The sequence below is a fragment of the Phocoena sinus genome, chromosome 20 (genome assembly GCF_008692025.1).
Source record: "Phocoena sinus isolate mPhoSin1 chromosome 20, mPhoSin1.pri, whole genome shotgun sequence".
Classification (NCBI taxonomy): domain Eukaryota; kingdom Metazoa; phylum Chordata; class Mammalia; order Artiodactyla; family Phocoenidae; genus Phocoena; species Phocoena sinus.
This window is the reverse complement of record NC_045782.1, coordinates 7,131,782-7,150,836: the sequence shown is the minus strand read 5'-3', so window position 1 is coordinate 7,150,836 and position 19,055 is coordinate 7,131,782. Positions and strand designations below refer to the sequence as shown.

At 46.1% G+C, this 19,055-nt stretch overlaps 1 protein-coding gene across 1 annotated transcript; it reads right to left on the bottom strand.

Moving 5' to 3' along the window:
• Nucleotides 1–3,880: 3,880 nt before the first annotated feature.
• On the bottom strand, nucleotides 3,881–18,204 carry GSG1L2 (GSG1 like 2). Its single transcript, XM_032615535.1, has 5 exons — nucleotides 17,910–18,204; nucleotides 9,545–9,592; nucleotides 8,360–8,512; nucleotides 6,981–7,092; nucleotides 3,881–4,139 (listed from the first exon to the last, which is right to left on the bottom strand). The coding sequence occupies exons 1-5, from the start codon at nucleotides 18,202–18,204 to the stop codon at nucleotides 3,881–3,883; spliced, it is 867 nt and encodes a 288-aa protein (XP_032471426.1).
• Nucleotides 18,205–19,055: the final 851 nt, after the last annotated feature.

Genomic DNA, 19,055 nt, shown 5'->3' with positions numbered 1-19,055 from the left:
AATAGCCAAGACGTGGAAACAAACCAAGTGCCCATTAACAGGTGGCTGGCTTAAGAAGATGTGATATATATAGAGAGAGAAATGTTGCCATTTGCAGCAACATGGCTGGACCTAGAGATTATTATGCTTAGTGAAATAAGTCAAAGACCCATACCATATGATACCGCTTATATGTGGAATATAAAAATAATACAAATGAATGTATATACAATACAGATTTACAATCCTAGGAGACAAACTTGTGATTACCAAAGGAGGCGGGGAGGGACAAATTAGGAGTATGAGATTAACAGATACAAACTACCATACATAAAATAGATGAGCAATGAGGACTGACTGCATAGCACAGGGAATTATGTTCAATATCTTGTAACAACCTATAATAGAATCTGCAAAAAAAAACAACAAAACTCACAACTGAATCACTGCTGTATACCTGAAACTAATGCAATATTCTACATCATCTATATTAAAAAAACAAGGGCTTCCCTGGTGGCGCAGTGGTTGAGAGTCCGACTGCCGCTGCAGGGGACACGGGCTCGAGCCCTGGTCTGGGAAGATCCCACACGCCGTGGAGCGGCTGGGCCCGTGAGCCACAACTACTGAGCCTGCGCGTCTGGAGCCTGTGCTCCACAACAAGAGAGGCCGCAATAGTGAGAGGCCCGCGCACCGCGATGAAGAGTGGCCCCCGCTTGCCACAACTAGAGAAAGCCCTCGCGCAGAAACGAAGACCCAGCACAGCCAAAAATAAATAAATAAATAAACAAATGTGGGGTTTAAAAAAAAAAAAAGGAAAAGAAAAAAGAATTTAAAATTAATCAATACAATCATAAATAGCATGTAGGTCAAATAATAAAGCATAATTAAAATTAAAAAAAAAAAAAGAAAGATGCCTGAAGCTTCACCTAACCCTGAAATAATGGTATTTTCTAGTCCAAGAATTGAGAACTAAGACCAGTATGAATGCATTTATGGGGTCGGGGACGCTTCTGGGAAACCTGGGGTGTGAAAGTCACAGTCTAGATCAGAGCTAGTCCCGGCCTGCCTTCACCTCGGGGGCCTCTGCAGTCTCCTCGGTTCCACGTAGAAGCCACACTTGGAACCACATCTAGTTTCAGGCCGAGTGTAGCTTGCACTCGCCCTCATCCATCCGTGAATCAGAGAAGAGTGTTCCCTCCATGGCTTCATCTCAGCGTTTACAGCCCCTTTACTCCTCCACAAAATGCCCCAGCGCCCTGCCCTCTGACAGCCTCGCTCGGGGAGGGAGAAGGGGAGAAGAGAATGTAGGCCCCACCACGACTCCAGAAAGGCAGCATGACGGGTTTGAAGTTGGACAGCCCTGAGTCTGAACCTCAGTTCTGCTTCTGACTTGTGTGCAGCCTCAGGCACACACATAAACCTTCTGAATGTCACGGCCATCATCTGGAAATGAGGATACTAATGCTATTGTCTTCCTCGCTGCACCACTGCGTAGAGCTAGAACATAAGAGGTGACGTGTGGACAACACCCAGGATGGCTCTGTTCCATTGCTGTGCCCGATGGTTTTGGTTTCTCTCTTCTTTCTGACAATTTTTTCCTAGTCTGTGTCGGTTTTCCTTGTTGCCTTTCCTTAATGCATATCGAGACCCATTCCTGAGGACTCTGGACAGGATTCAGAGGTGAAGGATGCCAGGGCTAAGTCAGGTAATGTGTGTGCACATACTTGTATAAACATACATGTGTATGTATACACATACATATACACACATGTGTATTGGGGGTTCTATTTGCCAACGATTGTTTTAGATGCTGGAATGTACAGAGGACAGTTCATGTTGCAAAGAAATAATTTATAATTCATAAGAGGGGAACAGACCTGTAAACAGATTATTTCAATATACGGAGGAATTAAAATCCACCCAAATTTGTTTTATAAGAGGAAAGATAGATGGAAACGAGACACCCTGAACTAAGGGATGGTTACACAGCTGTGTTCATTGTCTAAAAGTTCCTTAAGCTGCACACTTAGGGTTTGGGTACTTTTCTGTATATATATGTTGTACTTGAATAAGATCAACACAAAAAATATAAAGGGAGATACGGGGACATATGTATACGTATAGCTGATTCACTTTGCTATAAAGCAGAAACTAACACACCATTGTAAAGCAATTATGCTCCAATAAAGATGTTAAAAAATATATATCTATAAAAGGAAGCAGAGGGCCTTGGAAACTCAGAATGTAGCAAAGAATCGGTTTTTTGACCTGAGCTTCGGGAACCAGGCGTCTCCTGCCCTGCCCGGGGTCTAGTTGATCACTGACTCCCCCAGCCCCAGACATCAGCGACACAGGATTTACCTCCACAGACACCCAGGGGTGACAAATCACATAACAGAACATGTACACTGTGGAGGGCAGGGGTCACTGGGTACAAACCCTTCTGCTCTGGAGGATCTCAGCACGGCTTCTCTGCACTGGGTTCATTCCAGTGAAAATCTGTTTACTGTCCCTTCAGATACGCGTGATTCAACAAAACACAGAATTCCACGGGACCCTCATTCATTAGGCAGGTACTCAACTGGAGCCCCAAACGTGAAGAAGTTCGCTGAACTGCCCCTTATTCTATGACAATCTAAATGTTACAGTTTAACATAAGCGGATGGAGTGATTTTATTTGAAACATTCAGGGTTTTTTTTTTTTTCAGAAATGATATATGCACTAAACATAAACACATTTTTGAAAAATGAGTCTAAGCTAAGATGCATTTAGGGTTGTTAGAATACGACAGTCCTGGGCTTCCCTGGTGGCGCAGTGGTTGAGAGTCTGCCTGCCGATGCAGGGGACACGGGTTCGTGTCCCGGTCTGGGAAGATCCCATATGCCGCGGAGTGGCTGGGCCCGTGAGCCACGGCCGCTGAGCCTGTGCGTCTGGAGCCTGTGCTCCTCAACGGGAGAGGCCACAGCAGTGAGAGGCCCGCGTACCGCAAAAAAAAAAAAAAAAAAAAAAAAAAAAAAAAAAGAATACGACAGTCCTTTTTTTTCCCCAACAACCCAAATTCTGTGTCTAACAACCTGTGGCCTCAGTAACATGTTAGTTTAAAATACAAGATAAATTTCTGTAAAATTGTCACCGAACAAGTTAGGAAGCATGCAGCACACCACTGTTTCACACAAGACTTGCGTGTTCTGCAATGTTTATTTTTAGAAGCAGAAGTGCCTGGCAATTTAATTTCAGCACACCAATTCAAACATTTGTTCCACTTAACTGTGACAAGATGTCATTCCATTCAACCGTTCTCATTTTGTTTTATCATTTGATTATCCTTCCAAACTGATTTTCCTGTAGGTGGAAATTAGAAAGTTTAGAAGAAAATATGTTTTAAAAATACCACAAAACTAATTTTTAAATTCATTTCTTCTGGATTAAAACAAAAAAGAAAATAGGGGATAGTCACACATACTATCAATTTGTGTGTGTCAGTTAAGGAAAAAACGTTCTGGACTCTTCTATCAACAAAACTGTGTGGGCAACAAATTTACATCCTTTGTAGTCAAAGCCTGTTTTCCCTTTTCTTCAGCTTCTCTTACTCTTAGCACCCACATGTTCCCTTTTTTGTTTTTTTTTGTCACCCTTATCAAACTGTCAGGAAAGCGTGAGATGCTCATTTATACTAGAGTATCAATGGTTGATACAGTCTATAAATATTATGTCACTTAAGGATACTGACATGTTAACAGGAATCAGAAACTGAAGCCAAAGGTGTTTAGTGAAGGGTAAGATGGCAGGTGGAAGGTTTACTTGGACCACAGCTTTGGGAAGCCCACTCCAAAGATGTTCATTGTGGACATAAGTGCCTGGCTTGTCTGCCTGTGCAGACCTGGCAGCCATGAACCCTGGCTAGCACACGGACACCTTGCCTTTGGCATCTGATGGCAGGTGCTCAGATATATTGATGAGGGAACACCCAGCGGGGCTGGGAGCAGCTTCTGTTTCCCACACACTTTCTGAAGACTTGGGTTCCTGGAAGTTGCGTTGAGAGAGCTGACTGCCCTTCCGCACGCTTTTCTTCTCTGCCAGTTCCACGCGGGCTGCTGTGTATCTGCTCGCGGCCGTGACTGATGCCACCATGCACAGGGCAAAAGAACCCCATGCGAGGCTGTCAACAAAAGGCACAGTTAGGAAAGGGTGTAGGGCTATGATTCCAGGGCTTCCTGCTGGGGTGGAACGTTAGCTGCTGGTTCTACCCAATTTGGATCTCAGAGAGCAGCCAATGTGTTGTCGTAGGCAACGTGTTGATGGTTAAGAGAAGCAATTCTGGAGTCATTGTGCAGAGTTTGCACTGTGGGTTTGTACCCATCTCTTATTAACTGTGTGACCTTGAAGTGGCAACTTCATCTTTCTGGATGAGTTTCCTCATCTGCAAAACCGGAATGACAGCAATGCTGCACAGCAGACGGTTGTGAGGAATTCACATGGGCGTGGGAAGTACTCAGCATAGTATCTGCTAACATACGTATTACTTTTTGTTGTTGTCTCTAACCCAGGACACTGGCACTGGGCATGGTTATTTTTATATCCCTATCCTCTGGAAGCCTATTACATTCTGAGTTGATAGTCTACACTTTTCATCTTTCACAGAACCCAGAAGAGTGGCTGCTGAGAACCTCTACAAACTGACATGTGTGTATGTTTCATGGGGTGGAATTCCCAGGTAAAATAAATGGCTCCATATCCAATCAGCTACAAAAACCCTACCGGTTATTAAGTTCCAACCCCACTCCAGGGTTTCCAGTCATCCTTAAATACGACTTGACAATCAAGGATACCAAGATCTAGGAGAAAGGCCCAACAACAAACAGAAGAGAAAGGAATCTGGGGACTTCCCTGGTGGTCCAGGGGTTAACACTCCATGCTTCCAATGCAGGGGGCACAGGGTTCGATCCCTGGCTGGGGAACTAAGATCCCACATGCCATGGGGCACGGCCAAAAAAACCCCAAATCCACCCCCCCAAAAAAGAAAGACAGGAATCTGAAGGAAAAATATAATACAAGGAACAGAGGAAAACAGCAACAAAAAGAAAACTCTTCGATTAATATCCTCAGAGAAATATGAGAAGATATTTCATCAGTAAAGCGATACCAGGATGTATGAAAAAGGAACAACTGGAAAACAAGGAAGATCTTGGAAAGTCCAATAAGATTCAAAATAAGAATTCGATAGAAAAGTTGGAGGCAAATAGAAAGAAAAATTTCAGAAATACCAAAAAGAGAAAGAGATAGAAAATATAAGGGGTGCAACAACATCTCAATAATTAATCCAATAGACTTGATATCTAACTCATAAAAATTCTCTGAAAAGAGATCAGAAGACTGAGGAATGGAAAAATCAAAGACATAATACAAGAAAATTTCTCAGAATTCTAGGACGTGAATATTCAAATTTAAGGGCTCACCAAGCACATGAAAGAAGATTGAATGTGAAGGAAAGAAGATCCCCTTCAAGGTACATTATCACGACATTTCAGGACTCCATAAATAAAGAGTAGAAAACAATAGATTACCTGTAATAGAACATGAATCAGAATGGTATTGGACTCTTGATGGAAGCAATACATTCTAGAAGGAAACAGACACATCTTCAAAATTCTAAGGGAGAATGACTTTCAACAAAAAATTTTACATACCACCAAACTATCAATCAAGATGGAGCATTGAAAAAATACATTTCCAGACATGCAAGGAATAAAATAATTTATCTCTCATTGGATCCTGTCTTCAAAAGCTACTGGAGGATGTGCTGCCACCAAAAAGTGGTTGTAAACTAACTAGGATAATGATACAGGACCTAGGACACAAGGAAACAAGGGACTAGCAAAGGGAAATCTCCACTCGACAGCTCCATTCCAGAGTGGAGCAGGAAGACAGAGGGTTTTGGTGGGTTGGAAGAGTAGAGCAGGGAGAGATGGGACTGAGAGATTGTCATGTTTAGTACCATTTGATTTTTAAAAACTAGTTGTATGTATTTCTCTTATTGAAACTTAAGAAATTGAAAGCAATAGGAAACAAAATGATATTGGAAACAAACAGACCATTTTTCAAACTCCTGTGATGTTTGGGATTTGCTTACATCCACAGCAGTAGGACCTCAATATAAATTGGCCACGGATCCTGACCCACCTGACATCCCTCTCAGCTCTAGAGCAGCGGTACTCCTGACTGTGTGCAGTGCTGGTGAGGTCACCTCAGGACCAATGGCACCTGCTCAGAGGGAGACAGCTAAAGTGACAAACAAGTGGAGGAAATGGTGTAAAGATAAACATTTGTAAAAATTAACTTCTTCAGATTTCAAAGATGAAGAAGCATTCAGAATCTAATAAATCATGAAGTTTATGGATAGTCATAACATAGATGTATTTGCCAAACCCTGGTATATAGTAGGATGAGGGAGTGAGCCCTGAACATGACACTTGTTTTACAAAGAGAAAGTAACACAAGAGGTTGTTATAGAGGAGGAAAATGTAAGTATATGTATGTATATATATTTTAAGATGCAGCCAGGATTCGGAGGTCCACATCAAAGAGAACCCCTGTGGTCTTGTGTGACATGGTCGAGTCTTTCTGGTAGAGCTAGAACTTCTATGTCATGGCCTGTCTTTCCGTTAGGATCAGGGGCTGGGTCTCTCCTCATTGAAGTATTTATTAGGAATTATAGCAGGACTTTTCCCCTTAAGCTGTGTTTAAGAAAGTAACAGCACGATCTCTATTTCTTGAGCACTTTGTGCCAAGAATTTTGTAAACATAACCTCTTTATATTACCGTAAGCACAACTGAGACAGGTACATCATTTTACAGATGAGGAAACTGGGCTACAGAAAGATTACGAAACTAATCCAAGAGTAGCAGGTGGCAGAACCATGACCAAGGTCAGTGGTCCTACAAAACCTGTGTGCCTCCCTGCTGGTCCTTCGGGGCTTGAACACCGTGGCCAGCAACTCACCAGTATGACCAGCCATAGTCCCACGTCTGAGGCTTCCAATCTTCCGGTCCAACGTTCACAGTGATTTGAAAAATGGTTGTGTACATCATGTGGGCCACCATGGCTAGGAGCCCTGCACAAGGAAAGCTTGTGAGCCACAGTGAAGAATGTAGTTTCTCTACGGTACATGAGTTGGATGTCCAGAGCCCACTAGCATCCTCCTTGAGCCCTTCCAAGCAGCCTTCATGTTTTACATGTACACTAATTTCTTAGAGTCACCGATCTACGCAGTGGTATAGGTTCCTTTGCCATGTCATCCCTCCCAAGACCACATCTTTCTATTTTATCACGTCCCTGTGTCACTATGCTCAGAGGCATCAATTTTCTATCCTCTCTTTCCCAGCACATAGGGGAGGTCCTTGAGCTACATTTGGCCTTAAGCCATACTTTACTAAGTTCTGTCACGGTATTCTTTAGAATGTGGATTGTTTGCTGACACATAAAAACTTTGCATAAAAATCTGAATATATTCTGGCCACAGTAGACTTACATAGCAGATAATTAGTGGGAACCGAAGTCAGTCGCCAGTGTGGTTTTCTGTCCTTTGTAGGTGAATTGGTCTTTTTGCCTGGAGATCCAGAGGATTTTTTTTTCCTTTTACAGTTTTAGTGGGATGTGTCTAGGACTTGAATGTACTGTGTAATTTTTTCAGGTATCTGGAGGGAGTTTTCTGTATACAGATTTTGGTCTTCGGTCCAGAAAATTTCCTTGAATTTTGCTTTTAAATATTCGTTGTCTTACTGTTTTGTCTTTCTTTTTCAGGGACTCCCATAACATTTATGTTTTTATTTGATAAATGTATGGCAGGCAGTGACCAACTGGGGATCCTCGTCAGTGGGATATTGACCCCAAACTTGGATAATAATTCTTAACAAGCTACCATTTTCTTGAGTACTTCCTATATACTAGGTGCATTCTTATTTAGTCTTCACCATAGCCTTTTGAGGTAGCTAGCTTGGAGAAGTTAAGCCACTTGCCCAGGGTCACACCGCCATTAAGTAGGAGAGATCTGAATGCAAGGAGGATTTCTCCACAGACTCATACTTAACCATTGTAGTAAACAAAGCAATCTCTGTTCTCAGAGCCAGTGGACCCCCTTCCCAGGGTTGGGACAAAGACATACCGATCAGTTTTATTCTCCATTTGTGCCTCTCCCCCTTTTGTTTCATCAGTCACCCACTGCTTCCACCAATGGGGTTAATCCAGTAGCTTCTCCCGTGGACCAGATGTCCCGCTGAATGGGCTAGCGACAGGAAGAGCCAGGCTGGAGCTTGGCCAGTTGCCTCTGGGGTAGGCTGTGGGGAATTTGCCTGTTCTGATCATGCTCTCGGGGAAAGTACCTGCGAGCACCATGAGGATGGCCACAGAGGCATCCACCTTGAGCCAGTGGAATCCAGAGCTGTGATGACTCACGCTGGAGCCCAGGACGATGGCGCTTGTCAACGTCAGGAGGATACTCAGGACCTCAGCCCCAATGCACAGCCACAAAACACCTGCAAAATGTAAGGATGACAGAGACGCTGGGAACTTAGAAGTACTAGGATATTTAGTCCTTTGAGTTAGTTCACTTCTAAAACAAAAAAATACAAAACCAGCACCGCGGGGTGAAAAACCACAGATACCTCTGCAGAGTCTTGGAAAGCTGACAGTGAAAGGGGGGTCCTGGGGCTTGAAAGAGAAGTTTGTAAAGATTGTCGTTCGCTGGAAGGGAAAAAGCACTAAGCAAAATTCTGATGTGGGGAGCTGAGGGATACTGGAGGTCCCATGGCCTAGTTCAAAAGTTGAAGTGTCATTTTGATTCCACCAGAAGACATTATCTTTGTCTTTTAAAGGAGAGGATCCACTTAACCAGGGTGGGCAAAGGAATCTGAGCATAGAGGAGCCCTGATTCGAGATACCAAAATCTCATTTGTTTCCGTGTGAGCCTATGATTTACCCTTTGGGTGGGACCTCATCTGCAGCTTCAAGAAACTGGGTTGGATGTGGAAGGGAGTGAATAAAGGGGGCAGGGAGAGAAACTATTATGTGCAAAAGGCCACCTATAAGGTAGTTAGGTGCTGTGTAGACACAGCAATGAATGGAACAGATGTGGTCCATGCCATCACAAAAGCTATATTCTAGCTGGGAAAACAGATACTAGGAAAGTAAGTACAAATTTGATGAGTGTCATAGAAAAGAAAAAACGCTATAGGAAGTGATGAGCTAGACTCATCTCTTTCCTGTTCCGTGGTCACCTCACATCGGTAGCTTGAAATCGGCCATGGTGGGAGCGTTTACACCCTGGAAAGTTGCAAACACTACCGATCAGGGCTTCCCCTCTCCTCCGCAAAGTCGGTGGTTTAACATTTTCTAGCATTACTGACTACAGGGCACATGAAAAGAGCCAGTGGTTCTGGCTTTTGGACTTGACTTCGTAGCAAAACCGTAAATAACTCTTTCCTCTTTTCCCCCAACCCAACCAAAACCATAGAAATTGTCCAAAGTGCGAGGAGGGCTGGTGGTCAGAACATGAGGAAGGTATTTACCTCGTTCTTCAGCTGGTATTAGACTTTGGAAACTCCTACACTTTTCACCTAGAAGAAAAAGAGGACAGAAGCCCAAGTAGGGTGAACCTTGACTATTAGGGGCAAACTGTGTTTCTAGATCCCTTGAGGGTATCCAGGTTATTTTGAACAAGGATTGGGGAGTGTGGCTTTATTGTTCCCCAACAGGTGGTGCACCTCCCTGGGGGATCATGATACAGGTCTGCTCCAGTGAATCCAGGCTAGGCCACGGGCCTTTCTTTGGCCAAGAATCGGGAGTGGAAATGGGGGGAGGAGGTCACTTCTGGTCAGAAGTTTTAAGAGCCCGTGTTTTGTCTAAAGGTTCTCATCTTCTTGCTTCCATGATCACAAAAGCACTAGTCCAGCTGGAGTCTCTGTCTGCCTAGATCCCTGAGTGGCTCCAGTGAGGAGACACTGCTCACCGACCTGAAAAGTACAAACAGCAAGAGCTAGAAATGAATTTGTTGGCTTAAACTGCTGGGACTTGGGGCTTGTCTGTTATTATAGCATAACTTAGCCCATCTGGACTGACGCTGCAAGCCTTAGACCAGGGTACTTGACTTCCCAAACAGCATCCATGATGATATGAGTCTGAAATAATTTCTTTCTGGGTAGAGGGCAAGTGACAATGTTCGTAATCATTAAAAAAAATGAATTAGAGCAGATATCAGAACTATCTCTGCTACCGAGTGAGCCAATTACTTGTACTCCATTTTGCTTTCTGGAAGGGAAGCGAAAGGAAGCAGTTATTCTGTGTGTACCAGGTACGGGGCAGAAGCCACCACCAGGCTTCTTCTGCGCTCTGGGGGGTATGCTTTGCCTGTATCGTCTGTCACGTTGCACAGATTGGCTAGAAAACCTTGCGTTGCTACTTTTGATGTGTAGTCCCTTTGAAGGAGCTAAGTCCTTAAATATCTACTGAGTGGACGGATGTCACCAGATTCTGGTTCGGGGGTGAGTGACAGATGGATGATTGAGACCACAGCAAATCACCTTCTGGGATCCTGTCCCAGGTGGGTGTGCCAATTTCTCCATAATTCAGCCCCGAAATGAATCATGGGTGGCAGAGTGGGAGGAGCCTGGGAAATTGCCTGATTCTTCTCTGCACAGTTAGGAAGAGTGGGTCCAAGGACATCTGAGAGGAAGGAATGGTAAAGAAGACACAGGTAGAGGCATTTTCAGCATTAGCACTGGGCTTGCAGGGGTCCCGCCTGCGCGGTCCAGCCAAGTCGCTGATTTAATGCAGCCCAGCCGGCTGTAGCGGAGATGCATCCTGCTGTTCCCAGTCTGAGCTGGTCGGAGCTAAAAGAGGCGAAGTTAGGGGCATAGATCATTAACTCTTCAAAGGAATGGCTTTCCCGTTTCTAAAATCTGTTCAACAGTCCCCACACTAGCCTTGCTTTGAAGATTAAATGAGATACTAGGTAGAAAGGCTGCTCTCCTAGTTACTGTGCACTTAAACCTTAATGGAATAAAATGAGTTCTGGGACTTCCCTGGTGGCTCAGTGGTTAAGAATCTGCCTGCCAGTGCAGGGGACACGGGTTCGAGCCCTGGTCCGGGAAGATCCCACATGCCGCGGAGCAACTAAGCCTGTGCACCACAACTACCGACCCTGTGCTCTAGAGCCCGCGAGCCACAGCTCTTGAGCCCGCGTTCCACAGCTACTGAAGCCCGTGTGCCTAGAGGCCGTGCTCCGCAACAAGAGAAGCCACCGCCATGAGAAGCCCTCGCACCGCATCGGTCAGAGTAGCCCCCACTCGCCACAACTAGAGAAAGCCCGCGTGCAGCAGTGAAGACTCAACGCAGCCAAAATAAATACATAAATTAATTAATTAAAAATGAGTTCTAATGGGGCCTTTTTGCTTATGGTTAGCATAAATCATCATTTATTACTAGACTGTAAGCACCTTGAGGGCAAAGGTCACGTCAACTAACTTTTCTGGAAGTTTTCAGGGAGAGAAGTAATGTTGAGGAGCATCTTTGGACTTTAGAAAATATATTTTCTCTTATAGAAGAGAAAATTCCAGATCACTTTCCAATTCAAGAACTCATACAGCCTCCCCCCATTCCTCCAGCCTCACGTCTAAATCTCTCTTCTTCTTTCACGTCCTCTCTCCAGCAAGCTGACTTCCCAATGCAGAACCCATTTTTTGCTTCCTTAGCGCAAGCTAGCATTCACCTTCTACTTCATCAAGTATGCTATGTATGGCCAGGTGCATGCTTTTGAAGGTACAGATGCCCAAAGGCCATAACCCTTGAGATTTGCCATGCTCAACCTCCAAGTACCCTTGGGCCTCATCCCTTCATGCTTCTGCGTTGCCCCTCTGCTGGGCTATAGGAAGAAGAGAAATAAAGTTTGGGTTTATGATACCGCCATTTGGCTGAGCTGCCCTGCTGGGATACTCTCTGGCTTGATTCGGAAGCAGGGATTCATCTGTCACCTAACTGTCCACAACAAGTGGCCCGAAGGAGCGTATTTACACCGCCTGGGACCAAGCGCAACAGAATCAGGGAGCTATCTGCCAATCTACAGCCACACTGGCCTCTGCAGCCTTCTAATTAAGTCCATTTTGGATTGTGCAATGGGACATTTTTCCTGGTTGATTCTCTGCTTTTGGCGGCAGCAGTGGTGTGGACAGAGAATGTCACTTGCCGTATCAGTCAACAAAGGATGTTGCGGAAAACCGGGTTACTGGCCCTAGACAGTGAAGATGCGTATCAAAGGAAGAATTTCATTAAGCCCAGACTCTTGCATCTTCCCATACATAGAAAAGTGCTGCACTCATTTTCTTGAGATGCCTGGTTTTTCTTTAATTAGCAGTAATCTTTTGATGTTTGATTACCTGGCTTTTTGCAAAAACTCCTATATATCCTGGCTCCCCCCTTACCTCCTTGGAATGGTCCCTCGGAGCTCTCTGAGAGGCTGTCTCCCAGGCTTAAGTCCTCAGTAATGCCCCAGATAAAACATAATTCTCAACTTTTAGGTTGTGCTTTTTTTTTTTTTTTTTGGTTGATAGCAGTGTTATGGCCATGGTAGCTCAACATTCGTCCTGGTCGCCCCAGTTCTACTAGGGAGGTCCACAGCCTTGGGGAAATCTCAACACTCGCACCTGCTCTCTTGCAAGGGACTTTGGGGCTGATGGGGGTCCTTTTTTCACATCATCTCATCAGCTCCTCACTAGAACCCTGTGAGCCAGGCCTGGAGTGAGAGTAGCAGATGGACATCATGGACAGAATGTGGCATTTAAATCCAACAGGACTGGCTTCTATGCCAGTTCTGCCCCAGTCAGGAATCATAGGAAGTTCCTTGACTTCTCTGTGCCTCGCTTTCTTCATCTGCAAAATGGGTATTATCAAAGTCCTCCAATGAGAAAGTTATGAAAGTATCTTGGGAGCAGCCTTCCACTTTTTGGTGTGTTTAATTACTGATAAAGGCAACTACAGATATCCGTAGTTTACAGATTTGGAGGCCAGCCTCAAACAGGTTGGTAGAATCAGGAGCTGAAACTGGATTTCCTCACCCGGGACCCAGTGCTTTTTTCAACATCACCACCTGCTGTCTTTATACTTAATGCACGGAGGCCTAAGGGTCTGTCTTGTCTTCTGAAGAGGGCTGCCTTATCTCAGCAGGAGTAAAGAGGAGGCCAGGTACAGAGCCAGGGGCAGGGCAAAGTGAAAATGGAGGCTGGCCAAGGAGATTAAGAGAATTCCCAATAGCTTAGGAGGGTGAGTTTAGCCTGGGCGAAGGGTCAGACCACAGTGACCCCTTGATTAATATGAATCCTCAGAAATGATGTTCCTTTTGAATAAGCCCAGCAGGATTAAGAGGAAAAATCTTTATAAATCCCACAAAGCCAGACAGGCAGGTGTTACATAGCTGGACAGAAGTTTACCAGCCAAGCCGTACAGCCAGCCAGCCTAGGAAACGGTGTCGTAGTCCTGGGGACAGACTCTGGAAACCTGTCTGCTGTTCTCCCCAAGCCCCCACCCACTATGGGGTGCCCAGGTCCCTCTGTCCTTGAACTTTCTGAGTTTAGCAGAACAGCGTAGTATTGGAAATCAACGCATTTTGTTGACTAATTCATTCGTCCAAGAAAAAGAACAGTTAGTCGAAGTGCTGCCCCAGCCAGGAGTTTTTGTTTTAAATCTTCACTTAGGAGGCTGCTCTCTCTCTTTAAAGGCATTAGGAAGAAGGTGCAGAGCGATTTGGTGTGACTTAACAGACCGGAAACAGCACTCCAGGTAGGGGATCCCCGGGAGGGTCAACTTTTAGGGGGATGGAGATGGAGCTGGTTCAGAAGGAAAATATCCAGGAAGCCTCAGGGGGCAGCAGAGCTGGGGGTGGCCGGACAGCCCCGAGGCTCCTCTCCTGCACATCCTCCCCAGGCTGGAGTCCTTACGGCCAGATCTACTCAGCCCCCCTCACCTCTCCTGACCCTCTCTCTAAAGCCCCGGGTGGGTGCCTTCCATCCACCTCCAGTTGCAGTCTTTTCCTTTGTTTTGCCCCCGCCTCTCCCAGGCACTTGTGCTAAATTAGACTAAACAGCAGAAGTTTGTACGGAGTAATCTCCCCGAGGGGGCCCCAGGCTGCCGTCTGCTGCAGCCATGACTTCTTGGGCCTGGGCAATGTGTTTTCACATGGAAAGCCAGATAGCTTGCTTCCCTTGAACAACCAGAGGAACTGATGACATTGAGCTCATAAGCCCACAAGCCCGTAAGGCTGAGCTGAGCAAGACATGCCCCCTTCAGCTAAGGCTGAGGCTTCAAGGTCACTGGCATTCCCCGCTAGCCCTTACCACCTTCTGTAGGCATTTATTTGCAACCTAATGTAGGCCTTTTGCTTTATTTCCTTATACGTTTGCTACTATTTTAGTTATTATCTAGTAAAAATTTAATTCTAGCTTTTTTTGTTTTAGGGGCATCTTGTAGCACGGTGATCACGTTTCTGGGGAGGGGGGAAGGTGTTCTGAGGACAATGGCCTCCTTTCTTCCTTCTTAGTAAAGTGATGACAATATTTAAAGACCTCGGTTTACCTGGACGACCTTATTATATCAAGAAATATGTAGGATGTGAGGGCAATCTGGCTGCAACACCCTGGGCAGGCGGACTCTCAACTACTGCGCCACCAGGGAAGCCCTGAATCTTGTAGCTTTGACATTGTTTAAGAGATGAGGTTTCCAGTTCCACCCTTTTCTCAAGCCCAGCTCATGCGAAGTCCTTTCTCCAGGTCCCCTGGTCCCTGGGGAAGCAGCTCCCTTCCACCTAATTTTCTAACTCTTGTTCTCAAGTTCAGGTTCTACTATAGCCCCAGCTCGCTGACATTACAAATAGTAAAGCTTCTAATTTTCTCCAGTTAAGCCTTTTCTTTCTAAGGAATGCTGTCCAGCTCAGTTTCTTGTCCTGGAGTGACCATGACCTTGTGTTGCTGGGGAGGAGAAGCTGCCTCAGGTGATGCTGAAGGGCTTTATGAGTTAAGTTCTTCTGTAATGAAGTTTCCTCATCTCCCCTGTCTTGTGTTCTGATGCAAACGCCTGGACCGTCCTGCCTCAGACCTCTGCTCACTCATTTCTGTCTGCCTGGAGTATCCTCAGCCCCTGTCTCCATCTATTAAAATCATAGTCCTGCTTCGAGGCCTGGCACAATGGCCACATCCTTTACAAAACCTTCCCGTGCCCAGAGCTGTCAATAGCCTCTTCCTCCTTTCCAATTCGGTATCACATTGAGTCTTTGTTATATCATTATCACATTTTTCCTTGTTTTAATTTTATCTCTGTTTCACCACTGTGGCTCACTCACCTTTGCACCCACCCCTGCTCTCGTTCTCCTAGTCCTGTGCCTGACACAGAAATGGTTTTAGTGAATTCATTCCGTACTTTCCCCTCTTTCCAGATGGCTTTGCTCTATGTACCCTGGGGCGTTTTGGTTTGTGGCGTAATCACCAGGGGAGCTTATTAAAAATACAGATAACACCAGACAGAAAAGAGAATTGAGGAGAATAAAAGAAAACAAAATGTAGGGCTTCCCTGGTGGCGCAGTGGTTGAGGGTCCGCCTTCCGATGCGGGGGACACGGGTTCGTGCCCCGGTCCAGGAAGATCCCACATGCCGCGGAGCGGCTGGGCCCGTGAGCCATGGCCGCTGAGCCTGCGCGTCCGGAGCCTGTGCTCCGCAACGGGAGAGGCCACAACAGTGAGAGGCCCACGTAGCGCAAAAAAAAAAAAAAAAAGTTATGAGAATGGGGAAATAAAAGGCAATTAGAAAGTACAGGAAAAGCAAAAAGCTGTATAAGAAGTTTAAGGTAGTGATAGCACCCTTCTTGATTCTGTGATGAACAATATGTGTATAGTGTAAATAAATTATTGGTCTGTTGATTTAAATAGAACAGCAATATAACTATATTAGAAGGATGGCAGATATGGGATGTGGTGGTGAGAGAGATTTATCCTTGTCTATTATGACAGGAAGTCAATAGGTACTATCTAACATGATACTATCTAACATCTAATAGATACTGTCTAACATGATACTATCTAACATCTAATAGATACTGTCTAACATGATACTATCTAACATCTAATAGATACTGTCTAACATGATACTATCTAACATCTAATAGATACTGTCTAACATAGCAATATCAGCGTATTGTTTAGAAATGCAGAGGCAAATACCAGGAGAAAGAACTAAGCTAAAAGTGGATTCCCCCGGATATAGCACTAGGTTGTGAGGTAGGAAGCGGCAGGAGACTGTTAGTTTTTCTTAGAAGCCTTTCAAAATGATTTGATCTCTTACCTATGTGTAAATATTACCTTGGTTAAATTTTTTTTTTTAAAGGAATGCAGGTTTATAGACCGCATCCCAGATCTGCTGAATCCGAAAGTCCAGGGCTGGGTATCTGGATTTTTACAAACTCCCTGGGTGATTGTGATGTGCACCATTTGATAGCTGGTGTGATGCTTTACATGCAGCTGTGGAAATAGACATAGGCAGCCCTCAGATGGGGACTTGGGAAGGGAATGGTAATTCTCAAGCAGTTTGCCTAGGGGTATGATGATTGTATCTTCCAAACCACAAACCTGAGACTATCTTGAGGCCCCTTCGGGAGGCAGGGTCATGAGCCTCCCGCGCCTGTCCATGAGGGTAGAGAGAGTGGACGGATAGGAAGAGTGCACTTCCCAGAGGAGAGAGGTGGGGAAAGCCCCTCCAGTAGCCTTAGCTCCTTGTACTGCTGCAGGGTCCCCACCACACTTAGAGCAAAGGCCACAGGCACTGGCCTGTATGCATGGGAGGGCAAGGCTTGGCACTGCCCCTCTGCAGTGACCACGGGGGCAGTGATGGGGAGGGGCACACAGCATCTTAGAGGGTTCCTTCTTGTTGCCTTTTACTTAGACCTCAGGAATAAACTACTCATGCTCCGGGTATGGGGAAAGAAAAGGCAATTAGAAACTTCAGGAAAAGCGAAAAACTGTACAAGGATGTAATGTAATAAGCCTGAGGTCAGGATGGGCGTGTTGAGGGGTGGGGGTCCTCTCCTTTCCACCTTGAGGGCCGTGTTCTCCCAGCAGGAAGGGAAGAACATCCTGGCCCCGAGCATGGGGTCGGGTTTGCAGCCAGGCTGCCGAATTCCTCCTTCCTCGGTTGCTCATGAGGTAAAAACACTGTTTTCTGAAATACGTCCTCCAAATGATAACTTTCTCTTTCCTCTTCTCTGTCCTCTTCCTTCACCACTTCCCTCACCACCACCCTGTCAAGCCCGTTGAAGTTCAAAAGACATCAACGAATCAGGGTTGAGTAATGGTGGTGGTGGAGGGCTTGCTGCTGTGTAGCTGGAAACTCAGTTTCCTCATTTGCGAGCTGAGAAAACAATATTTACTTTGCTGGGGTTATTTCAAGGTTGCCTGAGATAAAGATCTGACTTGTTCATGGTTTTACTTCTGGTATGTGCTCCATACAGGGGATTCCCTTCCCACCAATGATGGTGAGTTTGTTTCCTAAGAGAACCTTCTGTTCCAAGACCCCTTAAACGTGCGGGGATGCAGTTTAGGGTTGGGTGGGGGGCCACTTGAGATTCGCCAGAGACTGAATGACACTAGGAAATGGTAAAAGCTAACGTGTAATAAACACCCTGTATCTGGTGCAGTGTTTTAGTGAATTCGGTCATTTCATCTTTATGGTAACTCTAGAGATGGGTACAGCTATTGTTCCTGTTTTACAGGTGAGAAAACTGAGGCTCAGAGAGGTGGAGAGCCTTGCTTGAGGACACACAGGTAGTCAGCGGCAGAGCTGGGGTTCAAGCCCTAGTGGCCATCCCGCACCTGTCCCCCCGGGCCCCCCAGGCCGTGCTCACCTGTGCTGTCGAGGCTCTCCTCGCATGACTGCCAGAACCCCAGGTGGAACCTGCGCCAGATGAACCTGTCGTCTCCCGTCTCCCAAATGTACTGGACGGCCCGGGTCCCGTTGTCCCTGCTGCCACTGCTGTAGTGGATGCAGTGCAGCACCTCCGGATGGTCCTGGCACAGCGGCTTTGCCACCCGCCGGGTCCCCTCACACCAGTAGCTGCTGCCCACGGCCGTGAGGGAGAAGGCGAGGGCGAGGCAGACGGGGAGGCGGGCCAGTACCCGCTGTCGCCTGGCCCGGTCCATGGCCGAATGCGGGGTGCAGAGGCAGGATGAGCAGTGGGGCCCCCCTCCCCTGCCTTGTCACGGTACCTGCCCCTCCTCAGCCCGCCATCTGGCATTCTTACATCTTCCCTCACATCCCCCTGGGAAACCGGTGCTCTCCAGCGTGCAGCATCCTCTGAGCACCTGTACCCTGAGGAGGCGTAGCGCTGGGACGCCCCCGCTTTAACAGTGTCAGCCCTTCTGTCCTCCCCACGATGGAGAGGTGCTGGAGGCGCCAGTTTTCTGGTTTTGCTCAACTGTGGTGCCATACGCATAACACAGAATTTACCACGTTAACCATTTTTAAGTGCACACTTAAGGACATTCGCGTTCGGCCACCAATCTCCAGAGCTCTTTTCATCTCACGAAACTGAAACTCGGTCCCCATTAAATGCTAACTGCCCATCCCTCCACCCCCAGCCCCTGGCAACACCCATGATACTCTCTATGAATTTGGTCACTCTAGCTATACGTGGAATTTGTCTTTCGTAACTGGCTTTTTTCATGTAGCATAATGTCCTCAAGGTTCCTCGTGTTGTAGCAGGTATCAGAATCTCCTTCCTTTTAAAGACTGAATAATGTCCCATGGTGTGGATACACCACAATTTGTTTATCCATTCATCCACTGATGGATAGACACTTGACTTGTTTCCACTTGGTGGCTGTTATAAAGGACGCTGGGTTCTGACGGAGGTCCAGGGTGGTTTGGGTGGGTGTCTGGGTGAGACTGCTCCGCCCTTGTCTTTTGCTTTGGTCAGGGTCCTCGGGCTGAGGCCTGCCCAGCTCTACAGAGAAAGAGACTGCTGCTGAGAACAACTTCTGGCCCAGGGACT

Bases quoted from the DNA above. Each gene is read 5' to 3' on its own strand.
- GSG1L2 (XM_032615535.1), bottom strand. From the start codon at position 18,204: ATGGACCGGGCCAGGCGACAGCGGGTACTGGCCCGCCTCCCCGTCTGC. The intron at 9,593-17,909 runs GTGAGCACGGCC...TTTTTCTTCTAG, and splicing joins GGAGAGCCTCGACAGCACAG to GTGAAAAGTGTAGGAGTTTC. The intron at 8,513-9,544 runs GTAAATACCTTC...TACATTTTGCAG, and splicing joins AATACCAGCTGAAGAACGAG to GTGTTTTGTGGCTGTGCATT.